The 17,964-nt window shown below is 39.9% G+C and overlaps 1 protein-coding gene across 1 annotated transcript; it reads left to right on the forward strand.

Moving 5' to 3' along the window:
* Nucleotides 1-1,188: 1,188 nt before the first annotated feature.
* LOC130957144 (uncharacterized) lies at nt 1,189-1,587 on the forward strand. The gene has a single exon (XM_057884027.1). It carries the CDS (start codon nt 1,189-1,191, stop codon nt 1,585-1,587), a length of 399 nt encoding a protein of 132 aa, XP_057740010.1.
* The last annotated feature ends 16,377 nt before the right edge of the window (nt 1,588-17,964 follow it).

Here is a 17,964-nt window from a genome sequence, read left to right on the forward strand (position 1 = left end):
CTATTGTTTTTGCTCTGGATAAATTTCGAGCCTATTTACTTGGTACTAAGGTAGTAGTGTATTCAGACTACGCAGCTCTAAAGTATCTATTAGCTAAAAAGGAATCCAAACCAAGGCTTATAAGTTGGATACTACTGCTACAAGAATTTTATTTAGAAATAAAGGATAGGAGTGGTACCCAGAATCTAGTGGCAGACCACTTGAGTCGCCTTAAACACAATAAGGATGACTCCACTCCTATAGATGATAATTTTCCATTTCATAACCTACAAGCAGTATCTGAGGTAACCCCTTGGTATGCACCTGTAGCTAATTATCTAGTTAGCCGCACTTTTCCTCCACACTTTACTAAGCACCAAAGAGACAAGCTGAAAAGCGAGTCTAAATATTATATATGGGATGACCTATATTTATGGAGATGTGGCGCTGACCAGGTAATTAGAAGGTGTGTGCCTCAATCAGAATTCCAGTCCATTTTATATGCCTGTCACTCATATGAGAGTGGAGGACATTTTGGCTCTCAAAGAACAGCTAGAAAAATCTTAGACTGTGGATTCTGGTGGCCCACCCATTTTAAAGACACTGCTGAGTTTTGTAAATCTTGTCCCCCATGCCAGAGGTTTGGTAATATATCCCAGAGGGATGAAATGCCTCAACAAACTATGCTTTTCTGTGAATTTTTTTGTGTTTGGGGCATTGACTTCATGGGTCCATTTCCTAATTCTAATGGTCATCTCTATATATTGTTAGCTGTAGACTATGTTTCTAAATGGGTGGAAGCAATTCCTACCCATACAGATGATGCTTTCCTTTGTTAGAAACCATATTATTTGTCGCTTTGGATCACCACGAGCAATCGTGAGTGATCAAGGCACCCATTTTTGTAAGAGGAGACTAACAGGATTACTGAAGAAGCATGGGATCATTCATAAAATAGCAACAGCCTACCATCCTCATACTAATGGGCAAGTCGAGGTGTCTAATAGAGAAATAAAGCGCATCTTACAGAAGATAGTCAAACCTCATAGAAGAGACTGGAGCACCAGACTACAAGATGCACTCTGGGCATACAGAACAGTATACAAGACACCCATTGGGATGAGTCCTTTCCGCTTAGTCTATGGAAAAGCTTGTTACCTTCCAGTTGAGGTGGAGCACAAAGCTTTTTGGGCAGTAAAAGAACGCAACATGGGATTTGAAAAAGCTAAAGCTGAAAGGAAGTTACAACTGCAAGAATTGGAGAGCCTTAACCTAGAAGCTTATGAGAACTCAAGATTGTACAAGGAGAAAATGAAGGCTGCACATGATCAACACAACAAGAGAAAAGAGTTCCAACCTGGGGATTTGGTCCTTCTTTACAACTCTAGACTGAGGCTCATGCCAGACAAACTGCGATCAAGGTGGGAAGGTCCATATAGAGTCAAGAAGGCTAAACCGTACGGAGTTTTCCATCTAAGTCACCCTTCAAGCTCTGAACTCATCAAGGTTAATGGACATCGTTTGAAGCTCTACCATGGTGAGAAGGCGACGAAAAACAAGGAGTTAGAGATCTTCCTCCTGGAGGATCCACTCGCAACTAAAAACTGAGCTACTGAAGCGTCCAACTTAAGGACGTTAAAACAAAGTGCTAGGTGGGAGACAACCCACCACGGTATGATCGTTCCTTTTCTTCTCCTTCTCTTCCCTCATCTATAACTCTTCTCCATACTATTGCCTCTATCTTGCACCTCATTTGCATATGGCATTTGCATAAAAAAAATCACGCGACGCGACCGCACCATTGACGCGTCTGCGTCGCAAGTGGATCCGAGATAATAAGAACATGAAGAAAGAGTCACGCGAGAGCGTGGCTGGAGGCGTGCCTTTGGCACAAATCATCCCACGCGACCGCATCATTGACGCGTCTGCATCAAGTGCGAAAACTGGCCTCCCATGCATTCGCGTCACTCATGTGGCCGCGTGCCCTGGAATTCGACGTAAAATGGGTGCACGACCAAAAGTTGTGCTAGAGTGGTGATGGATCGGTGCTGCACGCACAAATTTTTCCCACGCGGACGCATGGCTTACGCGTCCGCGTCACATCCTTCTAATGGCCACTCACGCGATCGCATGACCCACGCGATCGCGTCACCCAACATTTGGCAAAAATAAAAATTCGAACAGAGAGTTGTGCGAGCGCGAGGCTGCCCTCGCGCCAGTAGCATAACCTGAGTCACGCGTCCGCGTCGATAAACTTAATGCACCTTCACATGAACGCGTCACCCACGCATCCACGTCGCTTGTGCCGCACAGCTTATCCTAATTTGCCAAATATCTTATCTTTCTCTTCCCCCAATCCTACTTTTTCTTTTCCCTCCTTATTTCTTTCTTCCCCCTTCTTCCTTCTTCCCTCCTTTTCACTTTCTACTTTCTCTCTCTCTTCCCCCATTATCAAGGTTTTTCTTCTCTTCTTCCCTCTTTACTTTTCTATTCTTTTTCTTTATCTATGTTTTCTTCTTCTTTTCTCTTTCTTTTTACTTTCATTGCATATGTTTTCTTTTTCTTTTTCCTTTTTATTGGTGTTGGAAATTTATTTAGTCATTGTGGATTGTTTCTTAATTATTTGGCAATTATATTTTAAAGGAGTTTCTTGCATGTTCAATTTATTATTTTCATTGGATTATTTACCATGCATGCTATGTGTTTGTGAAAAAGCTCGTATGACATTATGCACTTTTCTACATTATCATATCCTACTATTCAATGCATGCTTTTCACAAATTCCCTTTACTATTTTATTAATTGCATTTGATTGCCAATACAAACGTGATAGTTTGTTACAAAGTGATGCTTGATCTATGCTACTCATGCCATTGTCGGCATGCCAATAAACATCTTGCATCTACTTCCCTATCGTGCACTTATTCTATTCCCTTTCTTGATCTTTTCACATGTTGTCATGACCATGTGTTTATTTCATTCATCTTTACCGTGCACTGATTATCACTCACTTAATCCCCTTCCTTGCTTTATCGCTTTGGATTTAACTTACTTTCTCTTTCCTTTTCCAGAATGGCCACAAAGAAAGGCAAAGAGAAAGCTACCCCTAAACCCTCCGCAAGGAAAGAAACGAAGAGATCATTAGTGGCAGAGCCTTCTTCAACTGCAGTCAAGCCCTCAACAAAAAGAATTAAAAGGATTATCAAGGTTGATGAAAAGGAAAGAGCCTTCCCAGCAAAGGACACTGCACGATTCCCAAATCGCTACTGTGAGCAGATGTTTCCTATTCTGGCAGCTCAAAATTACAACAATGAACACCTTCTTATCCTTCTGCCTCGTATTGCTGAATTTGTTGAGCCACAAATTGCACAAAGACATTGGGGATTCTTACAGAGACAGCCACGACAGGTTAATCTTTCTTGGGTTGTTGAGTTCTACTCCAACTTCCACCTGCCGACTCTGCAGGCCATTTATTTACGCCAGAAGCAAGTCCCCATTATAGAAGAGGCCATTCAGCAAGCCTTAGATCTCCCCCCTGCTCCAGAAGGATTGGACGCTTTTCAGAAAGCCGCAATCAAGCGCCAGGCATACACCTTTGACTGGGACGCTGTTCTCAGAGTTATCGCTCGACCTGGCAGCAAATGGATCTTCGGAAACCATCGTTCCCGTCCTAAGGGAATCTCGGCTTCCGCTCTCACCTTAGAGGCTCACGTATGGGCACAAATTATGTCCTATTACGTCTTTCCGAGTACTCATGAGTCCTCCTTCACCGCATATATGGCCGTTCAACTATGGTGCATCCTCACAGACCAGCTTCTTAATTTACCAAGACATATCCGGAATGCTATGGAACATGTGCAGATCGCGGGCAACCTACCTTTCCCCGCATTGGTCTCTGATCTTATCTCAGCAGCCGGAGTATCCTACAGAGCTGGAGACACCAAAGCCATTCTTCCACGGGATGATCAGTATGTCCCTAACGGGAGATATCTCAGGCCACAACTTGCCACTACCAGCCAGTCCATAGAGGATGTTGCAGCTCCTCCACCATCTACTAGTCAGCTGCTGCACCAAATACTGAAGCGATTGGACCAACAAGAAAAGAAAGCAAAGCTCCGAGAACGCCACAACCACCGCCGTTTCAAATACCTCAAGGAGCTACTTACAGGCAATCACCGACCTGATGACGACCCAGGCACTCTGGACTCCACTTCTTTCACCAGCACAGGGAGACATGACGGTCCCAACTGTGGAGACACTGCCACTAGCCCACCACTGTTCTTGACAGATGGCACCGAGGATGGTGCAAATCCTTAAGTGTGGGGAGGTCGGTCAGTACCTGACTTCCGGAGATAATTCTTCTTCCCTAAACACCAATAAATTAGGATATTTAGTTAGTTTTTCTTTCTTTTAAAATAGGATAAATTACATAGTAATAGATTAGTTGCATGCATGTTCTACTTGATTGAAAAGACAATAAGTTTCTTCTAAAACTCTATCTTTGGAACAAAATTTCACTAATTTTAATTAAAACTCTTATGTTAAAATTGCTTGAAGTTGTATTTGGAACATGATTTTTAAAGCTAAAGAACACACAACCTGTGAGAATTGAGCCTTTATGCATGGTTACATTATTTAACCATATTTGTTTTATTCTTGTGTGTTTACTTCTCTATGATTGTAACCTATATTTTGTTCCATCTTATATGTCTAATGTTTAATATATTTATATGCTGCATATGATTGAGGCCATTAATTGTTTAGTTCACTTATCCAAATTAAGCCTACCCTTTCAATTACCTTTGTTAGCCACTTTGAGCCTTTAAATCCTATTTGTTCTATAATTTACCACATTACTAGCCTTAAGCGGAAAAACAATTATATACCCCAATTTGAATCTTTGGTTAGCTTAAGATAGAATTGTTTGTGCTAATTAAGTATGGGAAATTGTGGGAACAAAAGATAATAAGGGGATATGTCATGATAATATAATAGGAATTTGGACACCTACTCATGTGAAACTATGAAAATCAAAAATCCATGTGCATTGATAAGCTATGTTTTATAATTAAAAAAATAAAATATATATAATTTTACCCCAATGTTGAGTTAAGAATCCAAAGGTCAATGCATGTAGGATAAAATTAAAATAAACAGTTGATACATGAGTATGGAATGTGAAAGAGAATCCTGGGTAGCTAGGTATGAACTCCATAGTTATACAAAATATATAGGTTATGTTAGAGTTTGAGTTAATTAAAGATTCAATTCATAAGCTCACTTAACCATATATGTATCCTTACCCTTACCTTGGCCCCATTACAACCCTGAAAAGACCTCATGATGTTGCATTGGTATATTAAATGTTGTTGATTGGTTAAGAGAAGAACATAATTTAGAGACCACGATTAGAGAAGGATAGAGTGATTACCTTATATACTGGAGAGATTAGAGTATACATACATCATCAGTGAGGGTTCAATGCTTGAAATTCTATGTTCCCCGCTTTCATGAGCTAACTTCTTGCATTTTTATCTGTTCTTACTAATTGAGAATTGAATTAGTGAAACTTGGTTTGTCATTGTTTGAAGAGCTTATTTATTCTTGATCAAATGGACAAGAATCATATAGTTGCATTCACATATATAGGTTGCATTGCATTGCATGAGTTTTTACATGTTCCTACTCATTTATTCTATCTCCTTCAACTAAGCATGAGGACATGCTAATGTTTAAGTGTGGGGAGGTTGATAAACCACTATTTTATGGTTTACAATGAGTTTAATTGTGTGGTTTTATCATAGTCTTTACCCACTTATTCATATAATTAGCATGCATTTATATTTGCTTCCTAAAGTTATTACATGATTGAAAACTTACTTCCTGGAGACCTTTAATTAAGTATTTTAATCCCCCTTTATTCCATTCGATGCCGTGATCTGTGTGTTAAGTGTTTCAGGCTTTATAGGGCATGAATGAGTGGGAGATTGGGAAGGAAGCTTGCAAAAATGGAAGGAATACAAGAAACTGAGGAGATGACCAGCAAAAAGTGACGCGTACGCGTCAGCAACGCGACCGCACAGAAAAGAGGAATTCGCAGTGACGCGTCCGCATGAGTGACGCGGACGCACGGATTGGAAAAGCAAAAGCGACGCAGAGGCATGGACGATGCACCCGCATGGAAAAGAAAAGCGCCGAACGACGCGTCCGCGTGAATGACGCGTCCGCATGACGTGCACGACCTGCAGAATTTTAAAAGTCACTGACAGAGTTTCTGGGCCAGATTTCAACCCAGTTTTCGGCCCGGAATTACAGACTAGAGTCAGGGAACATGCAGAAACGAGGGACAACAATTCATTCTACACAATTTTTAGTTTTAGATATAGATTTACTCCTCCCCTAGGTTTTTATCACTTGACATTCATAATTAGGATTTTTGAGAAGATTTTGGCTTTAGCTTTTGAGAAGAGTCTACCTCCGGTACTAGTCACCTTATTTTATTATTTACTTTTTATATTTACTCTTCCATATTCTTAATCCCTCTAGAGTTGACTTTGGCTTATTTTTGCAAGTTTTTAATATAGACTATTTTTATTTTCAATTAATCCTTTTATTATTATTTATCATGTCTTCTTTTATTTTCACCATTAATTCTGTGAATTTTATAATTATGATGAGTGAGTAGTTTCATGACTTGATTGGGGATGATTGAAAGGAACCCTTGAGTTGGACTACTCAAGAGAGAAATTATAATTGGGTCTATTGTTGAATCACCCTCTAATCATTAACTCTAGTCCTTCCCAAGGGAGAGGATTAGGACTTATGACTAGAAACAGATTTCCAACTTGCTTGACTTTTCTTTACCTAGTAAGGGTTAACTAAGCAGAGTAACTTCCAATTATTAATTAATCTTGAGAGTATTTCAACAAGAATAGGGCTTCCAACTAATCTATCCACATTCAAGGCTTTTATTTAAAATTAATTAAATTCTCTATTTTAATTTCCTGTTTACCAACTCAACTACTTTTGAAATCACCTGATTGATGAAATATCACATCTCTCTGCAACTCGTTGGGAGACGACCTGGGATTCATACTCCCAGTATTTTAATTTTCAATATTGTGACAACCCCTTTTTAAATTGATAAGCAGATTTTCGGCTGGTTAAGGACGGTACTTGCAACGTGTCCCTATTAATAAATTCTTAACTCGCCAATTTTTGCCACGTCACTTTCTTAGAGGACAACCAAAAGTTACCAGTCATTATTGCTAGTGAGCTTTCTAGTGAAGAGGAAGAAAAGCTCCTAGACGTTCTCAGAAAGTACAAGAACGCAATTGGTTGGAGCCTAGCCGATATTGTGGGGATTGACCCTCGCAAGTGAATGCATCATATATTTTTCCAAGAGGGAGCTAGGCCAGTTAGGCAACCGCAAAGGAGGCTCAACCCAACCATCCTCGATGTGGTAAAGAAGGAGGTCACTAGGCTACTTGATGCAGGTATCATATACCCGATTTCTGACAGTGAGTGGGTGAGCCCGGTCCAGGTTGTTCCCAAGAAATCAGGCATCACTACAGTTAAAAAGGATGATGGTGAAGTGGTCACCAAGAGATTACAAAATGCATGGCGAGTGTGCATCGATTATAGAAGGTTGAATGCCGCTACAAGGAAGGACCACTACCCTTTGCCCTTTATCGATCAGATGTTGGACCGTTTGTTGGGTAAATCCCATTACTGCTTTCTTGATGGATTCACTGGTTACTTCCAGATTCACATTGCTCCTGAAGATCAGGAAAAGACCACATTCACTTGCCCTTTTGGCACATTTGCCTACAAAAGGATGCCATTTGGAATATGTAATGCACCTGCTACTTTTCAGCGGTGCATGACCAGTGTCTTTTCCGATCTAATAGAGAGTTGTCTGGAAGTCTTTATGGATGACTTCAGTGTTTATGGAACTTTATTTGATTGTTGCTTGGAGAACTTGGCCAAGGTCTTAGTTAGATGTGTTGACACTAACCTTGTCTTGAATTTTGAAAAATGTCACTTTATGGTAAGACAAGGTATAGTGTTAGGACATGTAGTATCTCATGAAGGAATTTTTGTAGACCCGGCCAAGGTCGATGTTATCACCACTTTACCTCACCCCTCATCTGTGAAGGAGGTCTGCTCGTTTTTAGGACATGCAGGATTTTATAGGCACTTTATCAAAGATTTCAGCAAGATTGCTTTGCCATTGTCGCGCCTACTCCAAAAAGATGTAGACTTTGAGTTTGACAGTGAATGTGTGAAAGCTTTTGAAGAGCTAAGGAGAGCTCTTACCACGACACCGATTGTGTGAAGCCCCAACTGGACGTTGCCATTTGAGATAATGTGCGATGCGTCAAACCATGCTATAGGTGTCGTGCTTGCACAGCGCGATGGTAAACTCCCTTATGTCATTCCATACTCTTCTAAAACACTTGATGCAGCACAATCCAACTATACCACTACTGAAAAGGAACTCCTAGCTATTGTTTAAGCTTTAGATAAATTCAGATCTTATTTGCTAGGATCAAAGATAGTGGTATACACGGATCATGCAGCTTTAAAATACTTATTGTCAAAGAATGAGTCAAAACCTAGACTCACACGTTGGATCTTGCTTTTGCAAGAATTCAACATTGAGATTAGGAACCAGAGTGGATCTCAAAACTTGGTTGCGGATCATTTAAGCCACCTTGAAAATTTAAAATCTGATCCATTTCCGATCAATGACTCATTTCCATTGGATAGTTTGCATGCTGTGTCAGATAGCTTTCCTTGGTTTGCCCCAATGGCGAACTACTTGGTAGCGAGAGTCCCCCCTCCCAACTTTTCTAAACACCAAAGGGATAAGTTGAGGAGTGATTCCAAATACTACATTTGGGATGAACCTCACTTGTGGAAGAGGGAAGTGGACCAAGTAATTCGAAGATGTGTCCCAGAGTTTGAAATCCAACCCATTCTTGAAGCTTGCCATTCGTCTGAATGTGGTGGCCACTTTGGCCCACAAAGGACCACTAAAAGGGTGTTGGATTGTGGATTCTGGTGGCCAACCTTATTCAAGGATGCTAATCGGTTAAGTGTGTCTTGCCATCAATGTCAGAAGTTGGGAAACACGTCCCAAAGGGATGAGATACCTCAACAACCTATGTTGTTCTGTGAGATATTTGATGTATTGGGCATTGACTTTATGGGACTGTTTTCCAACTCCAATGGGTATCTGTATATTCTGTTAGCGGTTGACTACGTGTCAAAGTGGGTGGAAGCAATACCTACCCACCTTGACGACGCCAATACTGTCATCTCTTTTATTAGAAACTACATTGTATGCCGTTATGGGTCGCCACGAGAAATCGTGAGCAACCAAGGATCCCACTTTTATAATAGAAAAGTAGAGGCACTGCTCAAGCGCTATGGGGTAGTGCATAAGGTTACCACTGCTTACCATCCCCTCCAAGCTTGACACCCCTTCTGACACATCTGAGGCAGAGACGAGCGCTCATACGAAGGAGACACCCACCCAGGCTGAGCAGGCAGGCCCGGAGCAGGCTGCGCCATATTCTGAGGAGCCACACCAGATACAGGCCACTGTTCCTGAGATTCCTTTCCAGTCAGAGCCTCCTCTGCAGCATACAGATCCTCCTACCTTCACCCAGTCTGCAGATCCTCAGCCTACCATCGACACACCAGCAGCCCATCCTTCCGGAGATGACACTTCTTCACACCCAGCTTGACTGAGCATCGAGGACGATGCTATTATTTAAGCATGGGGAGGTCGCCATCTCTGGCATCTATTTATTTTGGTGAACCACTACAGACTCTTATCTTAGTTTGTCTATTTTCTGTATTTTTGCACATTTCCCTCTTTTGCTTTTTTTTGTACTTTTGCATTCTGCACTTTGAGCTGTATATATATCTTGGATATTTTAGCTTAATTTGCATCTTAGTTTACTAGTTATATATTAAGTGGATTAATTAGTATAGTTTACTGGTGCACGAAATTGCAATCACACTTTTGCAATCCGTACAACTAACCAGCAAGTGCACTGGGTCGTCCAAGTAATACCTTACGTGAGTAAGGGTCGATCCCACGGAGATTATTCTTGTTGAAACGAGCTATATTTATTTTATTATTCTTAGTCAGGATATTAATTAAAATTATCAGTTGGAATTATTAGATTGGAAAAAGAAGAGGGAATAAAATCGTTACTTGTTGTGCAGTAATGAGAAATATGTTGGAGTTTTGAAGATGCCTTGTCCTCTGAATTTCTGCAATGTAATATTCAACTCAATTATTTGTAAAGCACGTCTACAGCAAGCTGTATGTAGGGTGTCACCATTGTCAGTGGCTACCTCCCATCCTCTCAGTGAAAACGTTCCTATGCTCTGTCACAGCACGGCTAATCAGCTGTTGGTTCTCGATCATGTTGGAATAGGATCCATTGATCCTTTTGCGTTTGTCATCACGCCCAGCAATCGCGAGTTTGAAGCGCGTCACAGCCATTCAATCCTTGAATCCTACTCGGAATACCACAGACAAGGTTTAGACCTTCCGGATTCTCAAGAGTGGCCACCATCAATTCTAGCTTATACCGCGGAGATTCTGATTAAGGAATCTAAGAGAAGCTCATTCAATCTGATGTAGAACGGAGGTGTTTATCAGGCACACGTTCATAGATCAAAGGGGGTGATGAATGTCATGGATCATCACCTCCTTCATAATTAAGCGCGAATAAACATCTTAGATCGGACCATACACACGTTTGAGTGAAATAGAAACAATTGCATTAATTCATCGAGACGCTGCAGAGCTCCTCACCCCCAACAATGGAGTTTAGAGACTCATGCCGTCAAAAAGTATGTAATTCAGATCTAAAATGTCATGAGGTACACAATAATTCTCTAAAAGTTGTTTAAATAGTAAATTAGTAACCTAGGTTTACAGAATATGAGTAAACTAAGATAATTGGTGCAGAAATCCACTTCTGGGGCCCACTTGGTATGTGCTAGGGCTGAGACTAAAGCTATCCACGAGTTGAGGCTTTTCTTGGAGTTGAACTCCAAGTTATGACGTGTTTTGGGCGTTCAACTCCGGATCATGACGTGTTTCTGGCGTTTAACTCCAGACAGCAGCATGTACTTGGCGTTCAACGCCATGTTACGTCGTCTATCCTCGCGTAAAGTATGGACTATTATATATTGCTGGAAAGCCCTGGATGTCTACTTTCCAACGCCGTTGAGAGCGCGCCAATTGGACTTCTGTAGCTCCAGAAAATCCATTTCGAGTGCAGGTAGGTCAGGATCCAACAGCATCAGCAGTCCTTTTTTAGCCTAACTCAGATTTTTGCTCAGCTCCCTCAATTTCAGTCAGAAAATACCTGAAATCACAGAAAAACACACAAACTCATAGTAAAGTCTAGAAATATGATTTTTGCCTAAAAACTAATAATATTCTACTAAAAACTAATTAAAACATGCTAAAATCTACATGAAATTACCCCCAAAAAGCGTATAAAATATCCGCTCATCACAACACCAAACTTAAACTGTTGCTTGTCCTCAAGCAACTAGATGAATAAAATAGGATGAAAAAGAAATCAAGAAGCAATAATATCTCAAAGTTTTAAGTGAAGCTTAGATTCTAATTAGATGAGCGGGACTAGTAGCTTTTTGCTTCCAAACAGTTTTGGTATCTCACTTTATCCTTTGAAATTCAGAATGGTTGGCATCCATAGGAACTCAGAATTCAGATAGTATTATTGATTCTCCTAGTTTAGTGTGTTGATTCTTGAACACAGCTACTTTATGAGTCTTGGTCGTGGCCCTAAGCACTTTGTTTTCCAGTATTACCACCGGATACATAAATGCCACAGACACATAATTGGGTGAACCTTTTCAGATTGTGAGTCAGCTTTGCTAGAGTCCCCAATTAGAGGTGTCCAGAGTTCTTAAGCACACTCTTTTACTTTGGATCACGACTTTAACCACTCAGTCTCAAGCTTTTCACTTGGACCTGCATGCCACAAGCACATGGTTAGGGACAGCTTGATTTAGCTGCTTAGGCCTGGATTTATTTCCTTGGGCCCTCCTATCCATTAATGCTCAAAGCCTTGGATCCTTTTTACCCTTGCCTTTTAGTTTTAAGGGCTATTGGCTTTTTCTGCTTGCTTTTTCTTTCTCTCTTTTTGGCATTTTTTTTTCGCAAGATTTTTTTTTTCACTGCTTTTTCTTGCTTCAAGAATCAATTTCATGATTTTTCAGATCATCAATAACATTTCTCTTGTTCATCATTCTTTCAGGAGCCAACAATTTTAACATTCATAAAATTCAATATCAAAAATATGCACTGTTCAAGCATTCATTCAGAAGACAAAAAGTATTGCCACCACATATAAATAATTAGAATTTTCCTTATTAAGAACTCGAAAAAAAATTAAATTGCCTCTTTATTCTACAAATCTACTATTTTATTCATGTTTGATGATGATGAGAAAAATAAGTTATAACTTAATTGGAAATAAAGCCAAAATAGATATGCTAATTACTACTACTCCTATATAACTTCTAAGGTAAAATCCTATAATAATACTATCACAAAGTTAAAGCTAGAATTAGAACTTAACAACATGTATTTTGGGAAGTGGATGTTCCTCTAGTCTGTGGGGTGCCTTCAAGAATTAATTTCTGACGCTTCAGCTCCCTTAAGTTCACATCCTTGCTCTTCCTGTTCCCTTAGGTGCCATGATCTTAATGAGTTTTAGCTCAGTGATCATGGCAAATCACACCAAACTTAGAGGTTTGCTTGTCCTCAAGCAAAAGAAAGGAAAGGAGAGGAGTAGAAGGAGAGGCAGTTTCGAAAAAAAAAGATAAAATGAGTTGAAAAAGATATGAGAAGAAATTAAAAAGATTTGAAAGAGAATTGGATTGGAAAAAGATTTGTGTTTATGAATTAAGATACATTTGATATTTTTGAAAAAGGGATTTTAGAAATTAGGGTTTTTTAGAAATTAGGATTAAAATTTTTGGAATTGAAACATGTTTATGCAAGAAATCATGAATTGAAATATAAAAATTTAGAAAAATTGTAAAGAAAAACGAATTTTACCTTCTCCCCACCATTCTGGCGTTAAACGCCCAAACGCTGCATGTTTTGGGCGTTTAACGCCCAAACGTTGCTTCTCCTGGGCGTTCAACGCCCAGCTGATGCATCTTTCTGGCGTTGAACGCCAGGAAGTCCTTTGTTACTGGGCATTTTTCTGAACGCCCAGGATGCTGTCAATCTGGCGTTAAACGCCTAGAAGGTGCTTCTTTCTGGCGTTTAACGCCCAGAAGATGCTCCTTTCTGGCATTTAACGCCCAGATGGCTACCCTTACTGGCGTTGAACGCCCAGTGGGTGCTTCTTTTGGGCGTTCAACGCCCAAAATGTTTCTTACTGGCCTTTTTTCGCCAGTGAACTTCCAAATTCCCTTGTAACTCTGTGAATTCAAGCAATTGCTATTATACCTTGAAGATACTTGGACACATACCTGTAAAAAAAGGAAATTTATATAATTAGTAAATAAACTTTGTAAATGGCTGGGTTGCCTCCCAGCAAGCGCTTCTTTATTGTCTTTAGCTGGACTACCACTGAGCTCTAATCAAGTCTCAGTTTCGAGCATTCTTGCTCGAAGTTACTTTCAAGATAATGTTTAATTCTCTGTCCATTAACAATGAACTTTTTGTTAGAGTCATTATCCTGAAGCTCTACGTATCCATATGGTGATACACTTGTAATTACATATGGACCTCTCCACCGGGATTTTAATTTCCCGGGGAATAATTTGAGCCTAGAATTAAATAGCAGAACTTTCTGCCCCGGCTCAAAGACTCTGGATGACAATTTCTTATCATGCCATCTTTTCGCTTTCTCCTTGTAAATTTTTGCATTCTCGAAAGTATTGAGTCTAAATTCCTCTAGCTCATTTAATTGAAGCAATCGTTTTTCTCCAGCTAATTTGGCATCAAGGTTTAGGAATCTGGTTGCCCAGTAGGCCTTATGTTCCAGTTCCACTGGCAAGTGACATGCCTTTCCATACACAAGCTGGTATGGAGAGGTCCCTATAGGGGTCTTGAATGCTGTTCTGTATGCCCACAGAGCATCATCCAAGCTCCTTGCCCAATCCTTTCTACGGTTAATTACAGTCCGTTCCAGGATTCTTTTGAGTTCTCTATTTGAGATTTCAGCTTGCCCATTAGTCTGTGGGTGATATGGAGTAGCTACCCTATGGCTAACTCCATAACGAACCAAAGCAGAGTAAAGCTGTTTATTGCATAAATGAGTGCCCCCATCACTGATTAATACTCTAGGGGTACCAAATCTGCTAAAGATATGTTTTTGGAGGAATTTTAACACTGTTTTAGTGTCATTGGTGGGTGTTGCAATAGCTTCCACCCATTTGGATACATAATCCACTGCCACCAGAATATAAGTGTTTGAGTATGATGGTGGGAAGGGTCCCATAAAGTCAATACCCCATACATCAAACAACTCAATCTCCAAGATCCCTTGCTGAGGCATGGCATAACTGTGAGGCAGATTGCCAGATCTTTGACAACTGTCACAATTAAGTACAAATGCTCGGGAATCTTTATAGAGAGTAGGCCAGTAGAAGCCACATTGGAGGACTCTTGTGGCTGTTCACTCACTTCCAAAATGTCCTCCATATTGTGATCCATGGCAGTGCCATAGAATCTTCTGTGCTTCTTCCTTAGGCACACATCTACGGATTACTCCGTCTGCGCATCTCTTGAAGAGATATGGTTCATCCCAAAGATAGTACTTTGCATCTATGATCAATTTCTTTGATTGCAGCCTACTGTACTCTTTGGGTATGAATCTTACTGCCTTGTAGTTTGCGATATCTGCAAACCATGGCACTTCCTGGATGGCAAAGAGTTGTTCATCCGGAAAGGTTTCAGAGATCTCAGAGAGAGGGAGGGACGCCCCTTCTACTGGTTCTATTCGGGACAGGTGATCTGCTACTTGATTCTCTGTCCCTTTTCTGTCTCTTATTTCTATATCAAACTCTTGCAGAAGCAACACCCATCTTATAAGTATGGGCTTTGAATCCTGCTTTGTGAGTAGATATTTAAGAGCAGCATGATCAGTATACACAATCACTTTTGATCTTACTAAATAGGATCTGAATTTGTCAATGGCGTAAACCACTGCAAGTAGCTCTTTTTCTGTGGTTGTGTAATTCTTCTGTGCGTCATTTAAAACACGGCTGGCATAGTAAATGACATGCAGAAGCTTGTCATGCCTTTGTCCCAACACTGCACCAATGGCATGGTCACTGGCATCACACATCAGTTCAAATGGTAATGTCCAGTCTGGTGCAGAGATGATTGGTGCTGAGACCAATTTAGCTTTTAGAGTCTCAAATGCCTGCAGACACTCTTTATCAAAGATAAATGGCGTGTCAGCAGCTAGCAGGTTGCTCAGAGGTTTGGCGATTTTTGAAAAATCCTTTATAAACCTCCTATAGAATCCTGCATGCCCCAGAAAGTGTAACGACCCAATTTTCAATATGTCTAGATCATACCGGAAACTGAGCGCTACCAATTTGTCTTCCTAATTATTATCTATTATTTATCATATGAGCCTGATTCGTTGTTAAAAACATGGTTAATTTGCGAGGTATATTTTTTTTTTAAAAAAACGTTTGGATTGATAAACATAATCATTTACAATCAATTCACAAATAATAACAGATAAAACGGTTATAAATAACTACACATAAATACATCACAAGCAGTCAACAACATTCAGTGATCCAACTTTTATTTAAGTATAGACTTTTAGTTAGAACACCCCTAGATATAGCTAGATAATAACTATATACATATATATACATACAACATCCCAGGTCCTGACCTGTTCAAGAAGTCCCTAAGCTGGCACCCAGGCTAGCCTAGACTCTATACTCGCCTAGTCCCTCTAAACTACTAAAGCGAGGGAAAGTACGTTCTAAGTCTTCAAAACTCAAGTCAGGTGAACGTCACCAAAGGTAGGACATCATCTGCTATTCCTCTGCACGATCAGACATTGCCATAGGACGTCCCTCTGGTACCTCATCAAGTAGCCACACAATGGGAGTCTCGTACACAGGATTTAGGTTAAAGTGCGCATACGAACGGGGTGCAGACATTGGCTGGTCTCATGGTATATACGTATAATCAGAGAACGATATTCACCCTAGACTCAGAAGACTATCTAGAGCAGGATCCTCTTCGCAGAACCATCATCAACGAACTACGGTTAGGTACTCTTACTTCCATCTGAAGGGGAAGGGAGAGAGAAGGGGTAAGAACTGGGGAGTCCTTAGTAGGGTCGGGGTTATCAGTTACGTTCATTTATTTGGGGTCGATTAGCAGACGAATAATAGATTATAGCGAAGCAGTAACCAAAAGATAAAGATAGAAAGAGAAAGTAGAGACGATAGAAAGCAGAACACGAACAAAAGAATACAAGATAATAAAACATAGAAATAGCATACAAGCAGACAAACACAAAGAAATAGATCACACACAGAAAGGAATGCAACAGAGAATGATGCGCAGACAAGAATGATGCATGTCTAGCCCTAGTGCAGGTAATGAGCTCATCTGTCGGTTACTAACCCGCTCCCGACGTTATCCAGCAACCTCTGTCTGGATAAGGCTTTCCTATTGGCTATACCCCTGTGTACAGGAAATAACCCCTCTGCCACCACAGGGTCCACTGCACGCAGGAAATAACACATCTGCCACTGCAGGGATGTACGCCGACACACCTTCTGTATACAGGAAATAACCCCTCTGCCACTACAGAAATGGAATAGGTGGTCACGGTACTTCTGTAGCAGGAAATAACCCCTCTGCCTTACAGAAATAAAATATGGATCTGTACCGTAGGAAAGCGTTCTCAGTGATCACACCATTATCTATCTGACTGCCTCACTGCAGCAGATGATCATACAAGTATATCTGGAGTTGCCTTAACGCAACAAATGAATAAACACATCTCTTGGGTTGCCTCAAGCAACAAATAAATATATCTTGGGTTGCCTCAAGCAACAGATCATCACATAATCATTCTCATTATCATCATTCATCATCATTCTCATTATTCATCATCATTTTCACATTCTTATGCAGTACCTCTTTCTTTCTCTGTTCAATCATTCTGTACAAACTTTACATCTTTCACTTTTACAACATCTTAATTCAAACCATCTTTATCAAATTACTCTTTTCTCTTGATCTCTTTTCTCTATTCTGGTTACTCTGTTCTCTGTATCTCTTTACTCTGCTCTGGTTACTCTTTTCTCTGCTTAACGTAAGTATTTAAAGCTTATGTAAATCTCGGTATGAATAGTTTGCCTGTCCCAAGTATAGGTTCATTAAGTCTATACTGAAACAGTTTAACTTTTCATATTATACCTAACCCTAGTCGCAACTCAAGGACTAACTATGTTGCCCTAGTTCGTTCACTAATGTCTGTCTGTTATCTGTCATTAAAACATTACAGACTTTTTCTTCGACTTTTATCTTTTCTTCAACTTTTTATCTTTCTTTTATCTTTACCTCACTAACATGTTATTACCACTCCCTAAGTGTTTTATGAAGGTAATTATGAGATTCTGTACTTAAAGTTGTCTTTCTAAAGCTTTTACAGAAAACTGCCTTTTTCGTATTATTTTATTATTTTTATTAAAATATTATTTTTAATTAAATATTATTATTTAATATTTTATTATTATTTATTATTTTATTAATATATTTTCGAAAATTAACTTACCTTTTACTTTTAACCTTTAAAATTCACTTTTTACCACCAGTAACTTTTAATATTTCTACTTTAACCACCCTAACTTTCAGAAATTACTAAACAACCCCTTAAACACCAAAATAATTACTTCCTTGCCCTTTCTAAGATCTAA

Source organism: Arachis stenosperma, chromosome 10 (assembly GCF_014773155.1).
Source record: "Arachis stenosperma cultivar V10309 chromosome 10, arast.V10309.gnm1.PFL2, whole genome shotgun sequence".
Taxonomy (NCBI): Eukaryota; Viridiplantae; Streptophyta; class Magnoliopsida; order Fabales; family Fabaceae; genus Arachis; species Arachis stenosperma.